General features: G+C 51.6%; 1 protein-coding gene across 1 annotated transcript; it reads left to right on the top strand.

The window, feature by feature from the left end:
• The first annotated feature begins 493 nt into the window (after positions 1-493).
• Positions 494-6,173, top strand: Hlx (H2.0 like homeobox). The gene is made up of 4 exons (XM_048357741.1): positions 494-1,561; positions 2,266-2,445; positions 3,195-3,379; positions 5,316-6,173. Exons 1-4 carry the CDS (start codon positions 967-969, stop codon positions 5,787-5,789), a joined length of 1,434 nt encoding a protein of 477 aa, XP_048213698.1. The 5' UTR covers positions 494-966; the 3' UTR covers positions 5,790-6,173.
• Positions 6,174-18,687: the final 12,514 nt, after the last annotated feature.

Below are 18,687 nucleotides of genomic sequence, written 5' to 3'. Positions count from 1 at the left end.
GGGTAAAGGCAGAGTAATAGAAAATCGGACGAGGGTAAACAGGTGGGAAATCGAGGCGACTTCTAAGGCGCTCAGCTTTCCAAAAAAATTTTTTTTAAAAAAAAGGAGAACCAAAAAAAAAGCGCTCTTGGTACTTCGAACCGGAGTCCACCAGGAAAAGCTCCGGGGACCAGCTGTCCCCTCGCTGGGTGTCTGTCAGGAGCGGCGGCACTGAGAGGTCCAGGCCCCCGGAGTCTCCGCCCAGCCCCAACACAGCCGAGAAGGACGCTCGCCGCCCGGCTCTGCCCACGCGGCGGCACAAAACACATTGGCGTGGCCGGAGGCGTGGCCGAGCCTCGGCCACGCCCCCTCTTTCCCAATTCCTCTCCTCTCCTTGCTGCTCATTGGTCGCGAGGACAGCCAATGAGCGCTCAGCTCGAGGTCCTACCCGGGGTCTGACTCGAAAGCTCCTGCCAAAACTTTGGGAGTTTTTAGAGAGGACTTTTTTTTTTTTTTTTGGCCCCCCCTCCTCCTTGATCCTTTTTTTTTTTTTTAAACTAACGGATTATTATTGTTGTTTTAAATTTAGCTCGAAGGGCTTCGCTGTTTGGGTTTTTCTGTCGGTGTCTCATCCCCGGCGACCCGCCTCCCCCGCCCCGGTGTAGCGGAGTCCACAGGCCCCGGTCCGCCCCGCGGCTCCAGCGCCCCTCGTCCGCCTCCACCTCTCGGGGAGCGCGGGCTCTGCGCCGCCTTTAAAGTGAAGCCAGGGGCCGTGGCGGGGATCGGCGGAGATTTGGCCCCGGCCTCCTCCCTCGGTGGCGCTAGGGATCCTCGGCCTGTCTTCTGCCAGTGCGCACGGAGAAGCAGAGCGAACAGTCCGGGGCTGGGCCGCTGCCCCTCCCCTCGCATCCAGCCACCCACCCGCGAGCTCTGTCCCCGGGTCGGGTCCGGACCGAGCGCGGCTGCCTGGAGGCTCACCCCGCCAGGATGTTTGCCGCCGGCCTGGCTCCCTTCTACGCCTCCAACTTCAGCCTCTGGTCGGCCGCTTACTGCTCCTCGGCCGGCCCGGCCGGCTGCTCCTTTCCTTTGGACCCCGCGGCCGGGAAGAAACCCTCGTTCTGCATCGCTGACATCCTGCACGCCGGCATCGGGGAACCCGGTGCGGCTCCGGAAGGACTAGTGGGAGCCTCGGCCGCCGCCCTCACCGCGCACTTGGGCTCAGTTCACCCGCACGCCTCCTTCCAAGCGGCCGCCAGATCCCCGCTCCGCCCCACCCCGGTGGTGGCGCCCTCCGAAGTCCCGGCTGGCTTCCCGCAGCGGCTGTCCCCGCTCGCGGCCGCCTACCACCACCACCACCCACCGCAGCAGCAGCCGCCCCAATCCGCTCAGACACAGCAGCAGCAGCAGCCTCCGCCGCCACCCCGGGCCGCTTCCCTGCAGCCCCCAGCCTCGGGCACTCGGGTGATCCCCCAACACAGCGGCTCCACCCCGGCCCCTTCCAGCAAAGACCTCAAATTTGGGATCGATCGCATTTTGTCTACAGAATTTGACCCCAAAGTCAAAGAAGGCAACACCCTGAGAGGTAGGTGTTGTCCGGCTGAGGCCGTAGGCCTCTCTGGCCGCAACTCTAACCCATTTCGTCGACCCCGGGCCAGTTTAGTGTACTTTGGAGTTGTTTTTACAACCACGAACAAATCGGTGAAATAGAGGAGGAAACGAAGTGTAAGAAAACTATGAAAAATTAAATCTAAAGTTCACCTGTTGGATGTTTTTTTTTAAAGTTGGCTCTACAACATTCATAAAATGATTGGTGTAAATATTTTTTAAAACAGCCAAGGTCTTTTGAATCGCATATCTAAAGAGAGATCTATATTTTTCTGTAAGGAAACACTTCCTTTTCCATTTATCTGGTTGCTAGTAAAATTCCACCCAAGGAATGATGATAAACAATTGCCCTGGGGGGCTCTAAACTCCGAAGGGGGAGGAAAAAGCTGAGGTAGAGGGGTCTTCGGAATTTCTGGAAGGCACTCACAAGTGACAGCCTGAGGGTAATTTTATGTAAAGGCTGTTCCTGACTATATGGATTATGTGGGAGGGACACACAGGAATATTTTGTTTGTTGATCCTGGTAAATGTTGGGAACTAGGTTTTTGTAGGGTGAGAGGGTGCCTGTCTTAACTTCCATGAAGTAGAGTCTAATAAAGGGCGAGGGGAAAGGGAGAGACAAATCCTCTGAGAAAACTGTGCCTTTTGCCAGGCTGTAACCAGCTCTTTTCCTTTCCTCAGATCTCACATCGCTGCTAACGGGTGGACGGCCTTCTGGGGTACACCTCCCAGGTCTCCAGCCCTCCACGGGCCAGTTCTTTGCATCTCTAGATCCCATCAATGAAGCTTCTGCCATCCTCAGTCCCTTGAGTTCCAACCCCAGAAATTCAGTTCAGCATCAATTTCAAGATACATTTCCAGGTAAGGAAAACAGGCTCAGCGCTAGGTTGAGTGACAGTCAGAAATCTCGGGACTGACGTGCGCCACAAGTGGCTGTCACAGTGTCGCGCTGTCACAGTGTCGCAATCCCGCCCTTGAGGCAAGAGACTGAAAAGTCTGGTGATTTCTCTGACAGCTAGTCTTTACTTGGGGAGCCAAGGGGGAAGGGGCAAGGAAGTGTGTGCACTGGTGGGCCTTGTGGAGTGGCCTGGCTTCCAGTAGTCTTTTCGTCTGAAACGGATACCGACTGTGGTTTGAAAATCAGCATCGCAAGGTGCTTCTTGTGAACTAAAACACACACACTTCAGGATAGCCTGGAGCAATTTTTAGCGCTGCCCTTCCACGTCTGCAAGTGTAGGTACCTGCAGCTAAAATATAGGGCTCAAAGTACATCCTTCAGGTCCTAGCCACACTTTTGCCTATTTTAGAATGCATGATGGCCATGCATTATTAGATTTAGGTATTTCCCTTGGAATGAATCCACAAGCTGCCTGGCTTTTCCACTGCATGAGGCCTTTCAGCCTTTGAACCATGGGTCTATGATCTTAAGAGCTGTGAAATTCCTCCTTAGAGAGTCCATTTGGGGTATGTGCACGAGCGTAAAGTGCTTTCAGAATGGAGGTAGAGCACAAAATATTTTTAAGTAGCTCAAGGGGGGGTTGGCAGTAGGCTGCAGCATGAATTCTAAGGTGGCTGGGTTGTAACCTTGTTCCTGCTCCCTTGGCTGGCAGGTCCCTATGCTGTGCTCACGAAGGACACCATGCCTCAGACCTACAAGAGGAAGCGATCCTGGTCTAGAGCTGTCTTTTCCAACCTGCAGAGGAAAGGCTTGGAGAAAAGGTTCGAGATTCAGAAGTATGTGACCAAGCCAGACCGAAAACAGCTGGCTGCCATGCTGGGCCTCACAGATGCACAGGTAAACCTGAGGGCTTCCCAGAGGCTGGGCGGCTGCTGGCTGAGACCCACCCCACAGGCCTTCTTCCATCCACCCACTCACCCCTGAGAGAGGCACTCGGGGGCTTGGATTTTGAGAGGCTTTGTGGATCTAGGAAGTTCAGCTGGAGGAAAGGAGGGTGGGGGTGCTAGTGAAGGAGAAGGAGAAGGCCCATCCCTGAAGATGTATGTCAGCGAGTGCTACATGTTTATTTTGGCCGACAGGCCAAAGAACCAAGAAAGCAAATAGGCCAAAGGAAATGATAATTATGTAGTCAACTGGAGTGAAATTCGCTGTAGGAGGCAATTTATTTCAGATTAAAACCCCAAATCAAGAGGTTGTTGGTTTCTTTCTTTCGTTCTTTTTTTTTTTTTAATTCCTCCTCCCACCCTCCTTCCTCCTCCTCCTCCTCTGTGGCTCTTGCTGGATTGTGAAATCCCCACTTGTGAGGAAGTGAAAATATCATTTCAAACGGAATTGCTTAGCTCCAGTAGGGCCAGGAGTCTGTTCTGAGAGGCCACAGTCCAAGGTCTTAACAGTTTAGGCTATGAAGAGAGTCTCTGATGGGGAGGAGGGGGTCCATAGGGTTGGAGCGGAAGCTGAGAGAAAGAATAAAGATTTTCTTAGAATGCCTGTGTGCAGGTTCTGCCAACTTGAATATTTTTTCAAGACAATAGGAAATTGTGTGAATTATTGTGCCTGAATTAATTTGTTTGCTTTTCTTGAACTCAAGAACAACGCTTTTCCTTTGAGCTTTGCGTACAGCAGAGTCGTGTTTTTTTCTACTCTCCTCGAAGTGGCCCTTGCTAATTCCAAGCCAACTGCCTCAAGCAGGGCAGAAGCCAATGGCAGGCTTCTTTTTCTTAGCTCCTCGGTCCCCGGACTTCTGTCTTTGTGTCTTTCTGTTCTCCATTATACAACTCGCCTCCTCAGAACACACAGACACAGTGGAGCAGCCAGACGTTTTTCCACCAGCTGTGGATGTTATTTTTAAAAGGGAAGCTGGAACTTGTGTGGAAGACTTGGGTCCTCCAGGGGACCGTATATATTTATATGGATCCTCTACGCCATCTCTACTCGTGTCCTCCACTTTGCACACATCGAACTCCAGCATTTTCTGAGTCCCCAGGATGAGTTTATCTGTAGCAGGGGCAGGATTTTTTTTGTATCAAATATGCAAAAAAAAAAAAAAAAAAAACCCAAAAACCAACAAACCCTTTCTGTTCTTTTACTGAAAGACCAAGGGTATTGCGGCCTCGCTGGGATTAACTCTTTCCATCCCCTTTCCTTTCCTCTTTCCCAGTACCTTCCGTAAAAGGAATTGCTTTTTAGCCAGGCTTGGTGGTGAGGGCCTGTAGTTCTAGTACTCCAGAGACAGGAGCAGAAGGGTCTGGACTTTGAGGCCAGCTTAGGCTGCATAGGAAGACTGCCAAAAAAGAAAACAAAAGGAAGGAAGGAAGGAAAAAAGAGAGAAAGCAAGAGAAGAGAAAAATATTTTCCACTGTGTTTTGAGTAGTGGCAGAAGAGGAGAGTTCCAATTGAGGGCAGGAATTTTTAATGGTTTACCAAATTCTAGATGTGTCTGCAACCATGGGTATATGTATTTTTTGGAGTCAAGAAGCTGTTACTGGAGTCAAATTCCTCCAGAGACCATGATTCACATGAAGTTTAAAAGCATGGATTCAGAGCAGAGAGCTTTGGATGGCTTGGATTTGAGTGTGGGAGTCTGTCTTGTTCTGAGAATGATAGGCAAAAATCCCTGGGGTCACTTGGCCCCTTGGCTCCTGCCTTTGGTCCTTGTGTCTGGCTTTGGGCAGGGGCAGTGGGAGTGGTCAGCAAGCTTCTCTGCCTTCCAGGGCGGCTCTCCACAGAGCACAGAGCTTTGCTTAAATCCGGGTCCTTTTCTTTCACTGTACAGGTGAAGGTGTGGTTTCAGAATCGGCGGATGAAGTGGAGGCACTCCAAGGAGGCTCAGGCACAAAAGGACAAAGACAAGGAGGCTGGGGAAAAAACTTCTGGCGGAGCCCCAGCTGAAGGTGAACCGGAGGAGAGGAGTCCCAGCCGCTCTGAGGGTGAGGCAGAGAGTGAGAGCAGTGACTCGGAGTCCCTGGATATGGCCCCCAGTGACTCGGAGAGGACTGAGGGGGCCGAGCGGGCTGTGCATCAAACAACGGTGATCATGGCCAGCGGAAGCTGCAGTGGGGCCGGCAATGGCGGCGGCAGTTTTAGCTTCAGTGTCGCCAGCACTGTCAGTAGCAGCAGCACCAGCGCGGGCAGTGCTAGCAGCAGCCTTGGCAGTGGCACCTCGGAGTTGCTCCCAGCACCCCAACCCGTAGCCAGCAGCGCTTCCAAAAGCCCGGAGCCTGTCCAAGCCCCACTTGGAGGCTTATAGATTGGACGAGGATTGAGGGGACCCCCGGAGGAGGGGACCCTGGGAATTGCAGGCCACCTCCACCAGGCATGGGCTGCGTTTTACGCCTACTTTCTGTTGACAACTGTGTGGGCCAGAGACATTTTGGAGGTCTCCTGGGGGAGGGGAGAGGAGTTCACACAAATCACCCCAAGATGCTGGGGCCCACACTGCCTGCCCAGGGCAAGAGGAGTTGCTCCATGGACAAGGGCTCCTTATTGCTGATCAGCTTCTTCTCCTCGATGCTAGCAGCTCACTGTGAAGTCTTTGGATGAAACTCCTCCTCCTCTAAGCACCAGCAGTGGAAGCCTAAAGACAGCTGCACTTAGGTCTCCAGGTGTAAATAAACTGTTTACTATGATTTGTAAAGGATGGTTGGCTTGCTGTGGGGTGAGGTTAATCTTTAGGCCAAGTACGCCTTTAGGCAGTTCCCTGGGGGCCGGGCCTTGTGGAGCCACCTTGCTATAGAGTCTCCCTGGGGATTTAAAGGTTCTGCTTAGCTCAAGCACCCGGTCATATAAGCTACATTGGTGTCCCATAACTGCCACCACTCCCCTGCTAGCCTGAGGGAGGAGCAAACCATAGGACACACACACACACACACACACCCTCCCCAGCCACAGTGTGTGGCGTCAGTGGCTTCTGAGAGGGTGGAGTTGGAGTGGAGAAGGCAGTAGTGCTTGGGGGTGGGGGGACATTCAGACATTACTCTGCAGAGTGCGAGTGAAGGGGCTCTCCCAGCATAAACCACCCGTTGCTCCTCTGGGATAGGGCAGAGCCCGGGGCAGGTCTGCAGCATTGCAGGGGAAAGGGAAGGATTGCCACCATGGTTAGCATGGGAAAGTGACTTTGCAAAATGCCAGGGCTCCAGTTTAGAAGAAGCTAAAATCATTGCACCGCAACGAGGTGATTTGCTGAATGTTATGCAGAGGCAGAGCTCAAATCAGAACTGGCTGCCCTTGTCCTACATTTGGGCAGTACTAAATGTAGGAAACGATGTCCTACTGTCCACAAAACTTCAAAATTCTACTGAAGGTGCCTAGTTGATTTCTTCCCTCTACTTCATCAGCCAGTGGTGGGGTAGTCCTTGGTGGAGGCAGTCCTCCCCCACTGCAGCTGGAAAAATAGTAAAGTGATTGCACTAGATGCTTCTATGAGGCTGGGAGATTTGAAGTGGTTCACCTGGCAGGCACCTCTATTGGGCTGGTGATTTGAAGTTTGTGTGTGTGTACTGAGGCTTGAACTCCAGGGCCTGGCTGCTGTCCTTTAGAATTCCCCCCCCCCCCCAAGCATGGGTGCTCTATCACCTAAGCTACAGCTCCACTTCAGTCTCTTTGGTGGTTAATTGGAGATAAGAGTCTCAGAATTTCCCTGCTTGGTCTAGCTCAGAACTGCGATCCTTGGGTCTCTGCCTTTTAAGAGTAGCCACCAGCTTTATTGGAAGTCTTTTACTGTTTTTATTTTTCCCTCTCTCTCCTGGCTCCTCTTTCCCTGGGACTATGAAGTGTGCGAGGTGGTGCTAAACACAATTTGGGGGAGATTTTGAAACAATGATATCCCGGACCAGTTTTGGCACTGAGAGGGAGCAGGGCACCAGGCCGCTCACAAATCCAGCATCTAATCCATGACTGTATGTTGCAACCGTGGGCTGCAAAAGGATACCATTGCTGGAGAGCCTAGGACAGGCTTCTGTCTGGAATGAGAAGGTTCTTGGCTGCTCCTGGGTCTTGCTTATCTCCCCCAACCCCACTCCCCACTTTGATACATTCCCTGGAACTCCTTTTAGAACTTTTGCTCTGGACTTCTGGCTCAAGGGTGGGAAAGAGGCCACAGTTATCCCTTTTCCAGCTAGGCTCAGCTCCGTGCCTAGGCAAGTCTCTGAGCAGTAAACACTGGATGAAAAATGGGCTATTCTCTGCCTAAGCTGAGCTTTCAAACCTCAGAGGGAGCTGAACTCTTGGAAAGACTTAGTGAGGAGTGGAGCGGGAACCATTTGCGTTGTCTGGGGTTAGAAAAGAGTAAAATAAAGCCTGCCCAGCTAGGGACCCCAATTTAAATGTAAATGGGAGCTACCTGTTGTCGGCGAGTTTTGTGGATCACTGGTAGCCTCTCACGGGCAAGCGGGGAATAGTTGTCTTTCATAGACTCCTGCTGCCCAAGCCGTGGCATTCTGCCTGTGCCTCCATTTTGCGTTCATTACAGAGAGTCATTTCCCCAGCACTCCCCAAATGCGTCCCCCTCCCCACCAAATCTGGACACGAAGGATCCCAAGCGCATTGACTTTTGGAGGCAATTACTCCCCGTGCTAGCGTTAAGAAGCCTGGTGAGGAGGCGCGTGGCGGGGTGCGGGAGGGGTGGAAGGCAAGGGGTTGCACTGTAAGCAAGCCCCTCAGATTCAAGCCTCTAGGGCCCGTGCCTTCCAGTGCTTTCCACGGCCCTTTCCACCCCCCCCCCCAGCATTTCTTCCTGCAACCCCCCTCCCCCGTCCCCTCACAAATGAGGCAACGCCGTGGCTGCGGGAGTGCGATGGTAGGATCTGGGGTAGAATTTAGGCCTGGTGTCCAGCAGGTTTGATCACGGAGAAGGAGCCGGAGACGAAATGAACGCGGGGGGGGGGGGGCAGCTGGAAGGGGGCTTCGGTATCGCGAGGTCGATGCCCTCGGAGGGTCACAGGAGGTACCCCTGCCTTCAGCTCCCCACCCCCCATTTCTGAACGTATATCTGGTGAAACTCTTGAAAGGCTCTTCCCCAGGGAGTGGAGTTATTTCACATTTCCACCCGAAACAAACGTCCCATCCCAGGAGCCGGTGAAACAATATATTTGGAAGAGCCGCAGCTGCGGGCGAGGCGAGGCTTCTCCCCGGGCGGTGCTGGGTGGCCAGGCCGCCGGGAAAGGCTGAGATGAGGGTTCAGGGCATAGTCTGGGTACTGATCGCTGGGCTCCGGCTTCTGGAATCGTCCTGGTGGGTGTGCTTGTTGCTATCTTGAACGGCTGAGGTGTGGGGGCTCAGAGAAACGCCGTGGAGGGAGGGTGGGCGCGCGGGGTCTGGAGACGCCAGCCAGGTCCCGGGGCTGGGGCTGGGCAGAGGCGGGAGAGCGAGGCCCGCGGTGGAGCCCCCCCCCCCATCCCCTGGCACCGCACCCCGGACCCTCTGCTCTCCTCCAAGCTCGGTGCTGGGGGTTGGGCTGTTTCTCGGGGCTCCCACGGGACGGATCCCACGGTGGAAGGGTACCAAGGCCACAGAAGCACACCAAGGTATGGCGATCGCTTTGGGGCTACACGTTTAGCTCTGGGGCCGAGGAGGGCCCGAACCCACAACGCCCACCCTCCGCAACCACCGACGCCCCACGAAAGAGACCCAGGGGCGTGGGCTCGTTCAGACACGGGCGAGACAGACGAAGCTCTTTACTATCTGTGTGTGTGTGTGTGTGTGTGTGTGTGTGTGTGTGTGTGTGTGTGTGTGTGTATCGGAAAAATCCCCACAGACCTAAAAGCCCGGTTCTCTTCCATATGGCAGAGCCGCTGCCTGGCTCTGCCAGTTGTGGGTGGAGGGCACGCCGGGCTCACTAGCGACCGCGTTGCCAAACCAAAGCCCAGAAAGGCAGAGGCCGGTTCCCCCGCGCTTGCCCGCCTCGGCCGAATCTGGGCAGGGATCTGGAGGGTAGGAGTGTGGCATCCTAGCCTCCCCGTTCTTCCAGGACTTCGAGGCAAAGTCTGGCAGACAGGCCGGCTAAAGAAATCAGTCCTGGCCCTCGCTCGCACCCCTACGCCGTTGGAGGGAAGAGGAGACAGTTGCTTAGACTCTGGTGGTCACTAATCTCCCCTTTCCAACCCCGACTCCTGGGGAACGCCAGGGGGGACGGTGGGATCTTTTCTCTGGCTGTTTCTCCCCACCCCAGCTCCGAAAGGGATGTCGATGGGGCTACTAGGCTGGAGCCAGCTCTGCCAGGTAAGATTGCTCATTTCTGGCCGGCTGCTTCTCAGGAACCAGCGTTCTGGGCACAGATCCACTGCCACAAACGAGAAAGCTTAGCGATCCGAAGAGGATTTTCTGCGCGAGTTTTTCCCCCACTTGAGCTTTTAGTCGGTGTATCTTTAACCTGCCCAGGGGTGTGACCTCGCCTCTCTCCCAGCTGTCGGAATTTTATACTGACTCCGGGTCAGTGGGCTGGGCTTCGGGAATGGGGATGGGGTGGGAGGGACTGTAGCAACAAATGAAGGGTAGCCAGAGGCTGAAGTGAAGAGAGCTTTCTCACGAAACGCAGACTATCGGTGTCGTATTGGAGGTTGTCCTTTAAAAGGGAAAATCAGGAAAATCAGATGGAGGGATTACCAGCTCACCCCTCCTCAAATGACACAATAACTAAATTGGCAATGGCCAAGGAAACCCTAAACACAAAGTGGCACTGTTTGGGGCTTCTAAGTGCTCAGAGGCTGGTATATAATAGTCATTGTCGATGTGCAAGTATCATTTTTTTCCGCCTCCCTCCCTTATTTTCTTCCTTTCTCTTTCTTCCTTTCTCCTTCCTTCCTTCCTTCCTTCCTCCCTTCCTCCCTCTCTTCTTTTCTTTTGCCAGTCCTGGGGCTTGAACTCAGGGCCTGAGCACAGTCCCTGACTTCCTTTTGCTCAAGGCTAGCACTCTACCACTTCAGCCCACAGAACCACTTCTGACTTTTTCCCCCCTCTTTGTGTGGTGCTGAGGAATTGAACACAGAGCTTCATGAATGCTAGGCAAACACTCTTACCGCTAAGCCACATTCCCAGCCCCTTTCTTTTATTTCTTTTCCTTTTTTCCCAGTACTGGGGCTTGAGCCTCAAAGCCTGGGCTCTGTTCCTTAGCCTTTTCATTCAAGTCTGGCACTCTAACACTTGAACCACACCCCTCACTTCTGGCATTTTGCTGGTTAATTGGAGATAAGAGTCTCCCAGAATTTCCTGCTTGGGCTGACTTTGAGCTTCAGATCTTAAGGTGGTCTTTAATTGCAGATGTGTGTTGGGGAGGGGGCAGAACTGGATTTAATATGTTTTGTCCACAGGCTCTACTTTTTGTGTGGCGATGGGATTATGGAAGGTTCCCAAGACTCTCGGGCGTCCAGACTGCTTGCATAGGGTGGAGTGCGCTTTCTAAGATATCCCTTTAAACCAAGTTCTAACAGAAGCAAACTCCTCTAAGAGCCCTGGTCCTTCCCTCCCCTCTTCCTCCTCAAAGAACTTCTGGTCCTTAGGTCCTTTAGCTCCCCTGGCCCACTGATATTTTAGAAACAAGGATAGGCGACTCCACAGGGTGACAGCTTCCATCTCCCTCATTTGAAAGGAATCAGTGGAAACCCAGTGTCCTGAGAGCCAGTGCTAGGACCAGCACGGACCTTGAAGTCAGTTCTCTCAAAGTCAAAGAACATGAGGGCGGTCTCCCTGACATGTCTGGCCAATCCAATTCTGATCAGGATTTCTGAAACTCGGAGTTTAGACGCTCCAGAGGTCTGGGCTGGAGCTAGCCCTTATTTTTGCCCCAAAGTCTGTCTAGGAGTCCCAGGCCTGAGCCTCAGCTGGTTAACCTCCCCAACTCGCTTTGCCTCCACAGCAGGTTTAATTTTGCTCATAATGTCTCTCCCCACCCCCCAGGCCAATCCAAGTGGGACTTGAGACACTGCATCCTGGGGATGCTTTTGGGCTTTTGTTGGTCATCGTCAATAGACACTTGGGATTTCTAGCTAGCATCAGACTTAGTTCCTGGAACATCAGAAACCAAGTCCTCCTCCTCCTGGCCATTTAGGATGCCTGGCAGGCTGCAGACACAGATTAGAACTCACGGCTTGGGGTTCAGGGCTCAGGTGGCTCACCACAACTCTCTGGGTTAGAGAATTTGTAAGGAAAGAGGCCAGTGGGTATAGCTGGGAACAGAGTGCCCAACGCTAGCCCCAGAGGTATGCATACATTCATTCATTCATTCGTTCATTCACCAACGTCATGTGACATTGGGAATACCATCTTTTGTTGCTCTCAACTATACAGTAGGATAAAATTAAAAGTAGCTCAAAATTGCTGGCAATTAATTGCATTAAAACACCTAACACTAGAGGCTTAGCTATATTCCTCCATCCATTTCTTTCTTTCTCACAGCCTTAGTGTTTATACAGTGGAAATAAAAGAATGCAAGACAGTCCTTACTCACCAAAAACTTCAAGCACCAGGTGGAGGTTTGTGAATGATGGCCTTCTACTCTACCCCTGGTGAGTCCTTTAAGGAGGAAGATAGCATTGCCAGAGGTTTTTCTTCTGTCCCCACAGACTTGAGCACCAGTCACCAGGCTCCTCCACTCTGCCAGTACCCCAGTCGCCCAATTGGTACTCAAGTAGCTCTGCACACAGCAGGTGCTCAACACAACCCTGGCCCCTGTGGTGGCAAGTTAACCCCTGAGAGTCAGAAGAGGAAGAAGTTAAAGGTTTCTGATACCTCACATTTGAAGGGGCCCTTCATCCCCAATAGGAGGGCAAATTATGCACGGGCTTCTGAAAATGTCAGGAAAACAGTGCTTTGGGAATACTGAGTTCTCAACTAGTAGCAGTGAGGGAGGGTCTTTCCACATGGAAACCGGGAACCAACAATCTCACTGAAGAGAAGAAAAACACCTGAAACTATTTTAATTTTTAAAATTTTTTTCTTGGTTGTACTGGGAAGGGGATTAAATACAAAATATCCCACTTATTCCAAGAAATGTTCAGCCACCAAGTGACTTCCTCAGCCCTAGCCCTCAGCTTGAGAAGGGAAAGACTGTCTCTGGGAAGTGATTAAAGAAACTCATGCACCTAACACAATGCTTGACCCAGGGAAGGCGCCTCCAAAACTATTTACTGAATAAACGAATAACTTTATTGCAGTCCTTGTGGTTATTTAAAGTATCAAAGAGTCCTCAGGAGCAACATGATCACCTGATTAGTGTTGTAAACTCCAGAGAAAGCTGAGTAACATACAGTGTGAGGATGTAGAGGAATCAGAAGTATTCCAGATACCAAGACCATCACAACACCTGCAGGACAAGTTCAAAAGCACACCCATTTGCCCTCTGGTTTGCCCGTGCTTGCCTAGACTGTCTCCTGCAAATAGACATCCCTAACTCCACCTTGTAAGTGAGAACCCAGTGATCCAGATGTTGCATCATTCCCTCAAGAGCGCCTCTCTAGCAGTCACAAGCAAGAACCAATCCAGAAGCCAAAAGTCTTCTTTGCTTTCTGTGGTTTTCCTACATGGGTTTGGTGACCTGGAGGGCTAGAAATGGCGCACGAGGAAGGGAGAGAAATGGAGTCAGAAAGGGAGTGGATATGTTAGCCTCAAAATGCATTTGCATCTCACCTGTTTGCGAGGCTCAAAAGTATGATTTCTCTTTATTGGAATTCTAGAGCCTCAGTTGCTACTGGCGGAGGACAGAACTTCCCTAGTTCTCCATGTTTCAGCCTGGCTTGGGCAAGATTGGGTACTTATTTTTTTTATTTCTCAGGATCCAGGTGAAGGGGGCACCCCAAACAGTTCTTAGCATGCGGTAGAAGCTTGAGAAATGGGGCAATGAAAGAATGAAGAGTGAGGGGGCAGTGTTCTTGATCTGGTGCACCACGCTTGCATCTGTGTCGCATCTGGCCATTTCCTGGATTCCACAGTGTGGAGAATCTCGGGCTTTGCACTTTCTTCAAAGGAGTGCCCTTAAGGCTGGGGGGCTTGCACGGTCTGGGACACAGATCTCATCCTGAAGCCCTTCCTCTTACCTTACTCACAGCTGGCTGTGCCCAGTTCACGGCTGGTGGAGTGGGTCTTCAGTAGTTTGGGATCTCCAACCTGCCCACTGGCCAGCATCTAGTCTATGGCCAGCACTTGTCCTTGCACCTGGACTGGTTCTCCTGTAATCTCGATGTCCGGTTCCTACAGACCTGGAGCTCTGGGGAACACAGTCTTTGAGGGTGGGGGGGGGGGTGGCGTTTTAGTTACTCAGCCATCTGAGAGTCAGGTACCTCTTTTCCTTTCCCCCTGTAAGCTCCCCAAAGCTTCTGCCAGCTGTTCTCCTAGGCCAAGATAGCAATTCTTATAAGAGAAAAAATAAAAAAGGAATAAAGAAATATAAAGGGAAGAGTCAAACGAAGGAATCATTTCCTATGCAAAAATGTAAACCTGAATACAAACTATAATTTAAACTTTCCCATTCCTTTGAATCTTCACTCTTGTTTGTCTTCCCCTAGAATTTTCAAGACCCCATTCTCTCTCCCTCCCTTCTCCTTTCTCCTCCACTGCTCTCACATTCTTTGCCTGGAATAGCTACAGCAAAGAACTTGAACGGGAAGGGGTGAACCAAAATGTAACAAAATGAAGCAGTTTTAGGGAAAAATACTGAAAAATGTAAAGGAGTTTGCATAATTTAAAAAGGAAAGAAAAACACCTTCCAACTGTTACCTTCCCCAGACACATTTGTCTCAAGAGCCAATGGCCACAAACCAGGGACATACATCACCTATAACCAGCCTGGGTATCATCCATCTATAAAGACATACCATTTGAGACACGGTGCATGCCCCAATTACTATTTCCATTAAGAGTTGGCTCCTTTGGAGTGAGGTACTGTCAATCCCAGCGAGTGGTCAGAGGTTCTCCGGGAAAGTCCCCTCAACCAGACCTTTTTTAGCAATGGGAACTTTCCTATTGAGTTCCCAAGAATCGCTTTTCCCTAGTGGAGAAGAATGATCCTCCTCTACAGCGACCCCTCCCCCCACAGTTGCCATTACCTCCTTCCATCTTCATCTCCTAAATTTGCTCTGAAACCTGCATGCAGTTAGTTCATTTGATGTCCCCTAGGTTAGGGATGCCCACAAGATCAGAGCAGAAGGAAGGTACTGAATCAGGGCAGGCCACCATTACTCTTATCAGGAGCATGTATATTCACAGCTTGAAATCACTCATGGGGGCTCCACACTCAAAGAATGGAAGCAAAAAGAGTAGGGTAGGGCATGCCTGTAATTCCAGCTCCAGGCTGAGGCAGGAGGAGAATGAGTTCAAGATCAGTTTGGGCTATATAGCCAGTTCAGGGCCAATCTAAGATAGATAGTCAGAGATTATTCCCTCCATCTCCCCCAAGAAGAATGGAATACAAACCTTTCTCTTTCTTTAAATAAGTGGAGTCTTGTATCTCATTTAACTTTCACAGCAGCTTAGGAAGGAAACTTGTGCTTTGTCTCACAGATAGTTAACTTGATCAGCAGAAAGGTTGGATAATTTAGTCATGGTGATTGGGGGGAGAGGAGGAGGAGGAGGGTGAGACATAGCAGAACCTGAGTCTGAAACCTGAAAATGTCTCAGCCAGACATGGTGATTGGAGCCTATAATCCGAAACCAAACCAAATCAAAATAAAATACCAAAACCCCAAACCCCATGTTTCTCGCTGCTGTCCTGGAACTGGTGGACCCTCTTCAGTAGAAGAAATAGAAAAGTTCAAGCTGGGTCAGGAGCATGCCTGTAATCCTAGGTACTCAGGAGGCTGAGATGGAGGATCATAGTTCAAAGCCAGGAGGGACAGAAAAGTCCCCATGAGCCTCTTATCTCCAATTAACCACTCAAAAATTGGAAGTGGAGCTGTGGCTCAAGTGGTAGAGCACTAGCCTTGAGCACAAAGTGGCTCAGGGACAGAGCCAAAGAAAAAGGAGTGGGGGGAGGGGAAGAGGAGTTCTGGATTTTTGTTTATGTGGTGCTAAGGAATCCAACCCAGGGCTTCATGCATGTTAGGCAAGCACTCCTCACCCCCGGAAGAGTGTTTGGCGATGCCCCCACCTTGAGGTTAGAACCTAAGACTTTGCTCCACCGCTAAGCTGCATCCCCAGCGCCAAATCCATAAGAAAGAATAGGCTTGGTGGACGCGCAGCGAAAGCGCTTTGGTGGTGCGCCCTGTGCCACGGGACGGGGAAAGAGCCATTGCCAAAACATGTTTTAGTGCAGAATCACACTACAGCCGGGGAAAGAAAGATGCGAATGGATCTAGAAGCCAGAGAAGCTTGCCTCCTTCCAGCCTCGCCCTCGCCATCACCTCCTCACCTTTCATTCTCACCAGGTCAGCCCCCCCTCCCGCCCCTCGCTTCGCCCCCTTCCCTCTCCTACTCCGGTCTCCTAGCCAGTGTGGGGGCGTTTCACTATGGCTGAGTCCTAACGCCACCACCCAGCAGCGGGGTGGCCTTAGGACCAGGCCGGGCGTTGCGCGGGAGGCCGGGGCCCGGCTCTCTCCGAGGCAGCCGCGGAAGGGCGGCGGGCTGCCCCTCGCCGCGCATCACCGAGCCCCGCTGGGCTGGGAATTTATGATCTGTGTACACGTTCTGGCTCCAGAGCTCCGTGCACCAGGGATGGAGCCCGGAGTCGTGAGCTACGGCGGCACGCATCGGTGGCCCGGGTCCCCTCGGTTCTGCCGCGCTGTGATCATCAACTCCCCCTGGACGGAGGTCCCCCTGCAAAGTTCAAGTGACGGGTGGATGCGGGCTGCGCGGCCTCGACCTCACAGGAAAAGCCCGAGAAAGCCGCTCCCTCGGAGGCCTGGCTCCCCAGGCCCGGCCGCTGAGCCCGGGGCGTCGGCACCGGCTCTGCGGAACGCGCCGGGCTTTCGAAGCGCAATTCCAGGCTCTGCGCCTGCTGCCCGAGCGGGGTCCCGACACTTCCCATGGCGGGGTCCCTTCGAGATTTGGCTCCCGTGGTCGAGTCAGCTTGCAATCGTTAAATAAAAAGCCGGACTAGATGAGAGAAGCCGTGGTTGCACGGAAACGTTCCTAGGATCAGAGGGAAAGTGGAGAGAGGGGTCGAGGTATTTACTCCAGTTTCGAGCTGAGAGAGTGCAGCACCACGCCTTTAATCTACCCGTCCTCCCCACCCTCCCCTGTCCCCCCACCCCCACCCCGGCCCGGCCACACGGCCACACCCGACCTCCAACTCTCCGTTAGCTCTAAAGCACTCGCTACAGTCCCTCTGTCACCCAAACCAGCTGCACCGACTGTAAACGCGGAACGGAGTGCATCTCAATTTGTGCGTAATGCATTGTCGGGTGCTCATGTGCCGTGCACCGTTCTAAATACTCTTTGTCTATTAACTCACCAAATTTCAGTTAGATGAACGTACATTCACTTACATTATCCTTATTTTCTAGATAAGTAAACTTGTGGCAAGAGAGTAAAATCAAACTTGCCCAAGAACGCTAAGTTGGCTCGCAGAATAAATCACAGCGACATCTCGCCCGCCGCCACGTTCATTCTGGGAGACCATCTGTAGTACGAAGGAAGCAACGACTTACCTTGAACCTAAGAGGTCAGGCCACTAGGGCAGCGGATAGAATCCCCACAGAGAACCGCTGTCAGGTGGAGACACAGGCTCAGACATTAGCCTTAGGGGTAAGACAACATGGGATTGCTGTGGAGTAAATACCCACAGGACGTGCTAATTGTGTTTCCCCACATTTAGCTCTAGGCATCCCCTCCTCTTGGAGGGGTCCCAACATCTCGCCAAGGCAGGCCGATGGTTGTTGTTATAGCCTTTCCTTAGCCCAGGGAAGATGGGACTGCACCTCTGAAGTTCTGGCCATCCTAAATGGGTGCCTCTGTAGAATTATCCTGGGGTAAGGACGTGCTACTGAAGAACATGGCATGTTACTTGGGAATAGAAGAGTGAAAGATCAGGCTGAAAAAAGAAGGGATACTAGATATGGAGAAGATAGGAAATCATGACAAGGAGTGAGATTTTGAAACATTTCTCACATTTGAAAAAAGAGGGTGGGTGGAGTGGACACAACTGGTTTCAGCTGGGCCGTAAATTAACAGAAGATTTATGCTTTAATCAGGAAAAAAACCCATTAAAATATTCTTGGCTTGGGTTTGTGGGAAAATAATTCCTTTGATTGAGCTGCCCCAGAAGACCCTGTGAAGGCCTCTCCTCTGCCTTGAACCGCCTTTCTCCTTCCTGCCCGCAGGAAGGAGGGGAAGAAGCAGAGACCCGAGGGAGAAGAGGCCTTCCCATCTTTTCCTGCAGCTTGAATTTCACTTGGAGTGTTTCTCTTTCTTGGTTTGATCCCTTGTCTAGGAGACTTGGAAGCCCAAAGGATAGTCTCCCTCAGCAAGGCGGTGCTGTCCCTCCTGTCCTGCTCTGCATCTGTGGATGAGTTTGTGGCCTCTCTAGTGCCCCAGCGCCAAGGTCCTTCCTTGCATGGGTGATTGAGGGGAACTCAACTATGGGGAAGGGAGAGGAGAGAGGGAGGGAGGCACTGGAGTAACACACACACACACACACACACACACACACACACACACACACACACAGAAAAAAGCCAGGAGGTGGTGGACAACAGTTTCTCCAGAGCCTGGTGGAGCTAAGCTCCTTAAGGGCTCTCCTTTCAGAGAGTCCCCCAGGTCAAAACTATTTTCACAAGAACAGCTTTTCCCCCAGTGTAAAATGGAGCTTCCCAGAGGCTGCATTGTCTCTGGTGATTCATGACTAGATGACTTAAGGAGTAGGTTCTCTTTCATAATGTGTTAGGAAACTTTCAGTTTCTTTTTTTTTTTTACTAATAAAAAGGTGACAGTTAAAAAATAGGTTACAGTTTTAGAGCCGTACCTATATGGTGTAACTATGAACATTTATATAATTAATACTTGTGTCTCCTAAACCAGGGCAGCCACATTAGAATTATTCCATAGGGATATGCTATCAGTGACTGTCATTGGACTGTGTGGAATACCTCCATTAGCATAAGGAAGTCTGATAGCTTAGTGTGGATGACAAGATCACACTAACAAGTGCTTTTAACATTCTCAGTAAAGTTTATATTATTAAAAGATTCTGAGATCCTCACTGTGGAGCATTTTTTGGAGCAGAG

Source organism: Perognathus longimembris, chromosome 11 (assembly GCF_023159225.1).
Source record: "Perognathus longimembris pacificus isolate PPM17 chromosome 11, ASM2315922v1, whole genome shotgun sequence".
NCBI classification, from domain to species: Eukaryota; Metazoa; Chordata; class Mammalia; order Rodentia; family Heteromyidae; genus Perognathus; species Perognathus longimembris.
Note: the sequence above shows the minus strand (reverse complement) of the source record. Positions and strands in the feature narration are given on the sequence as shown.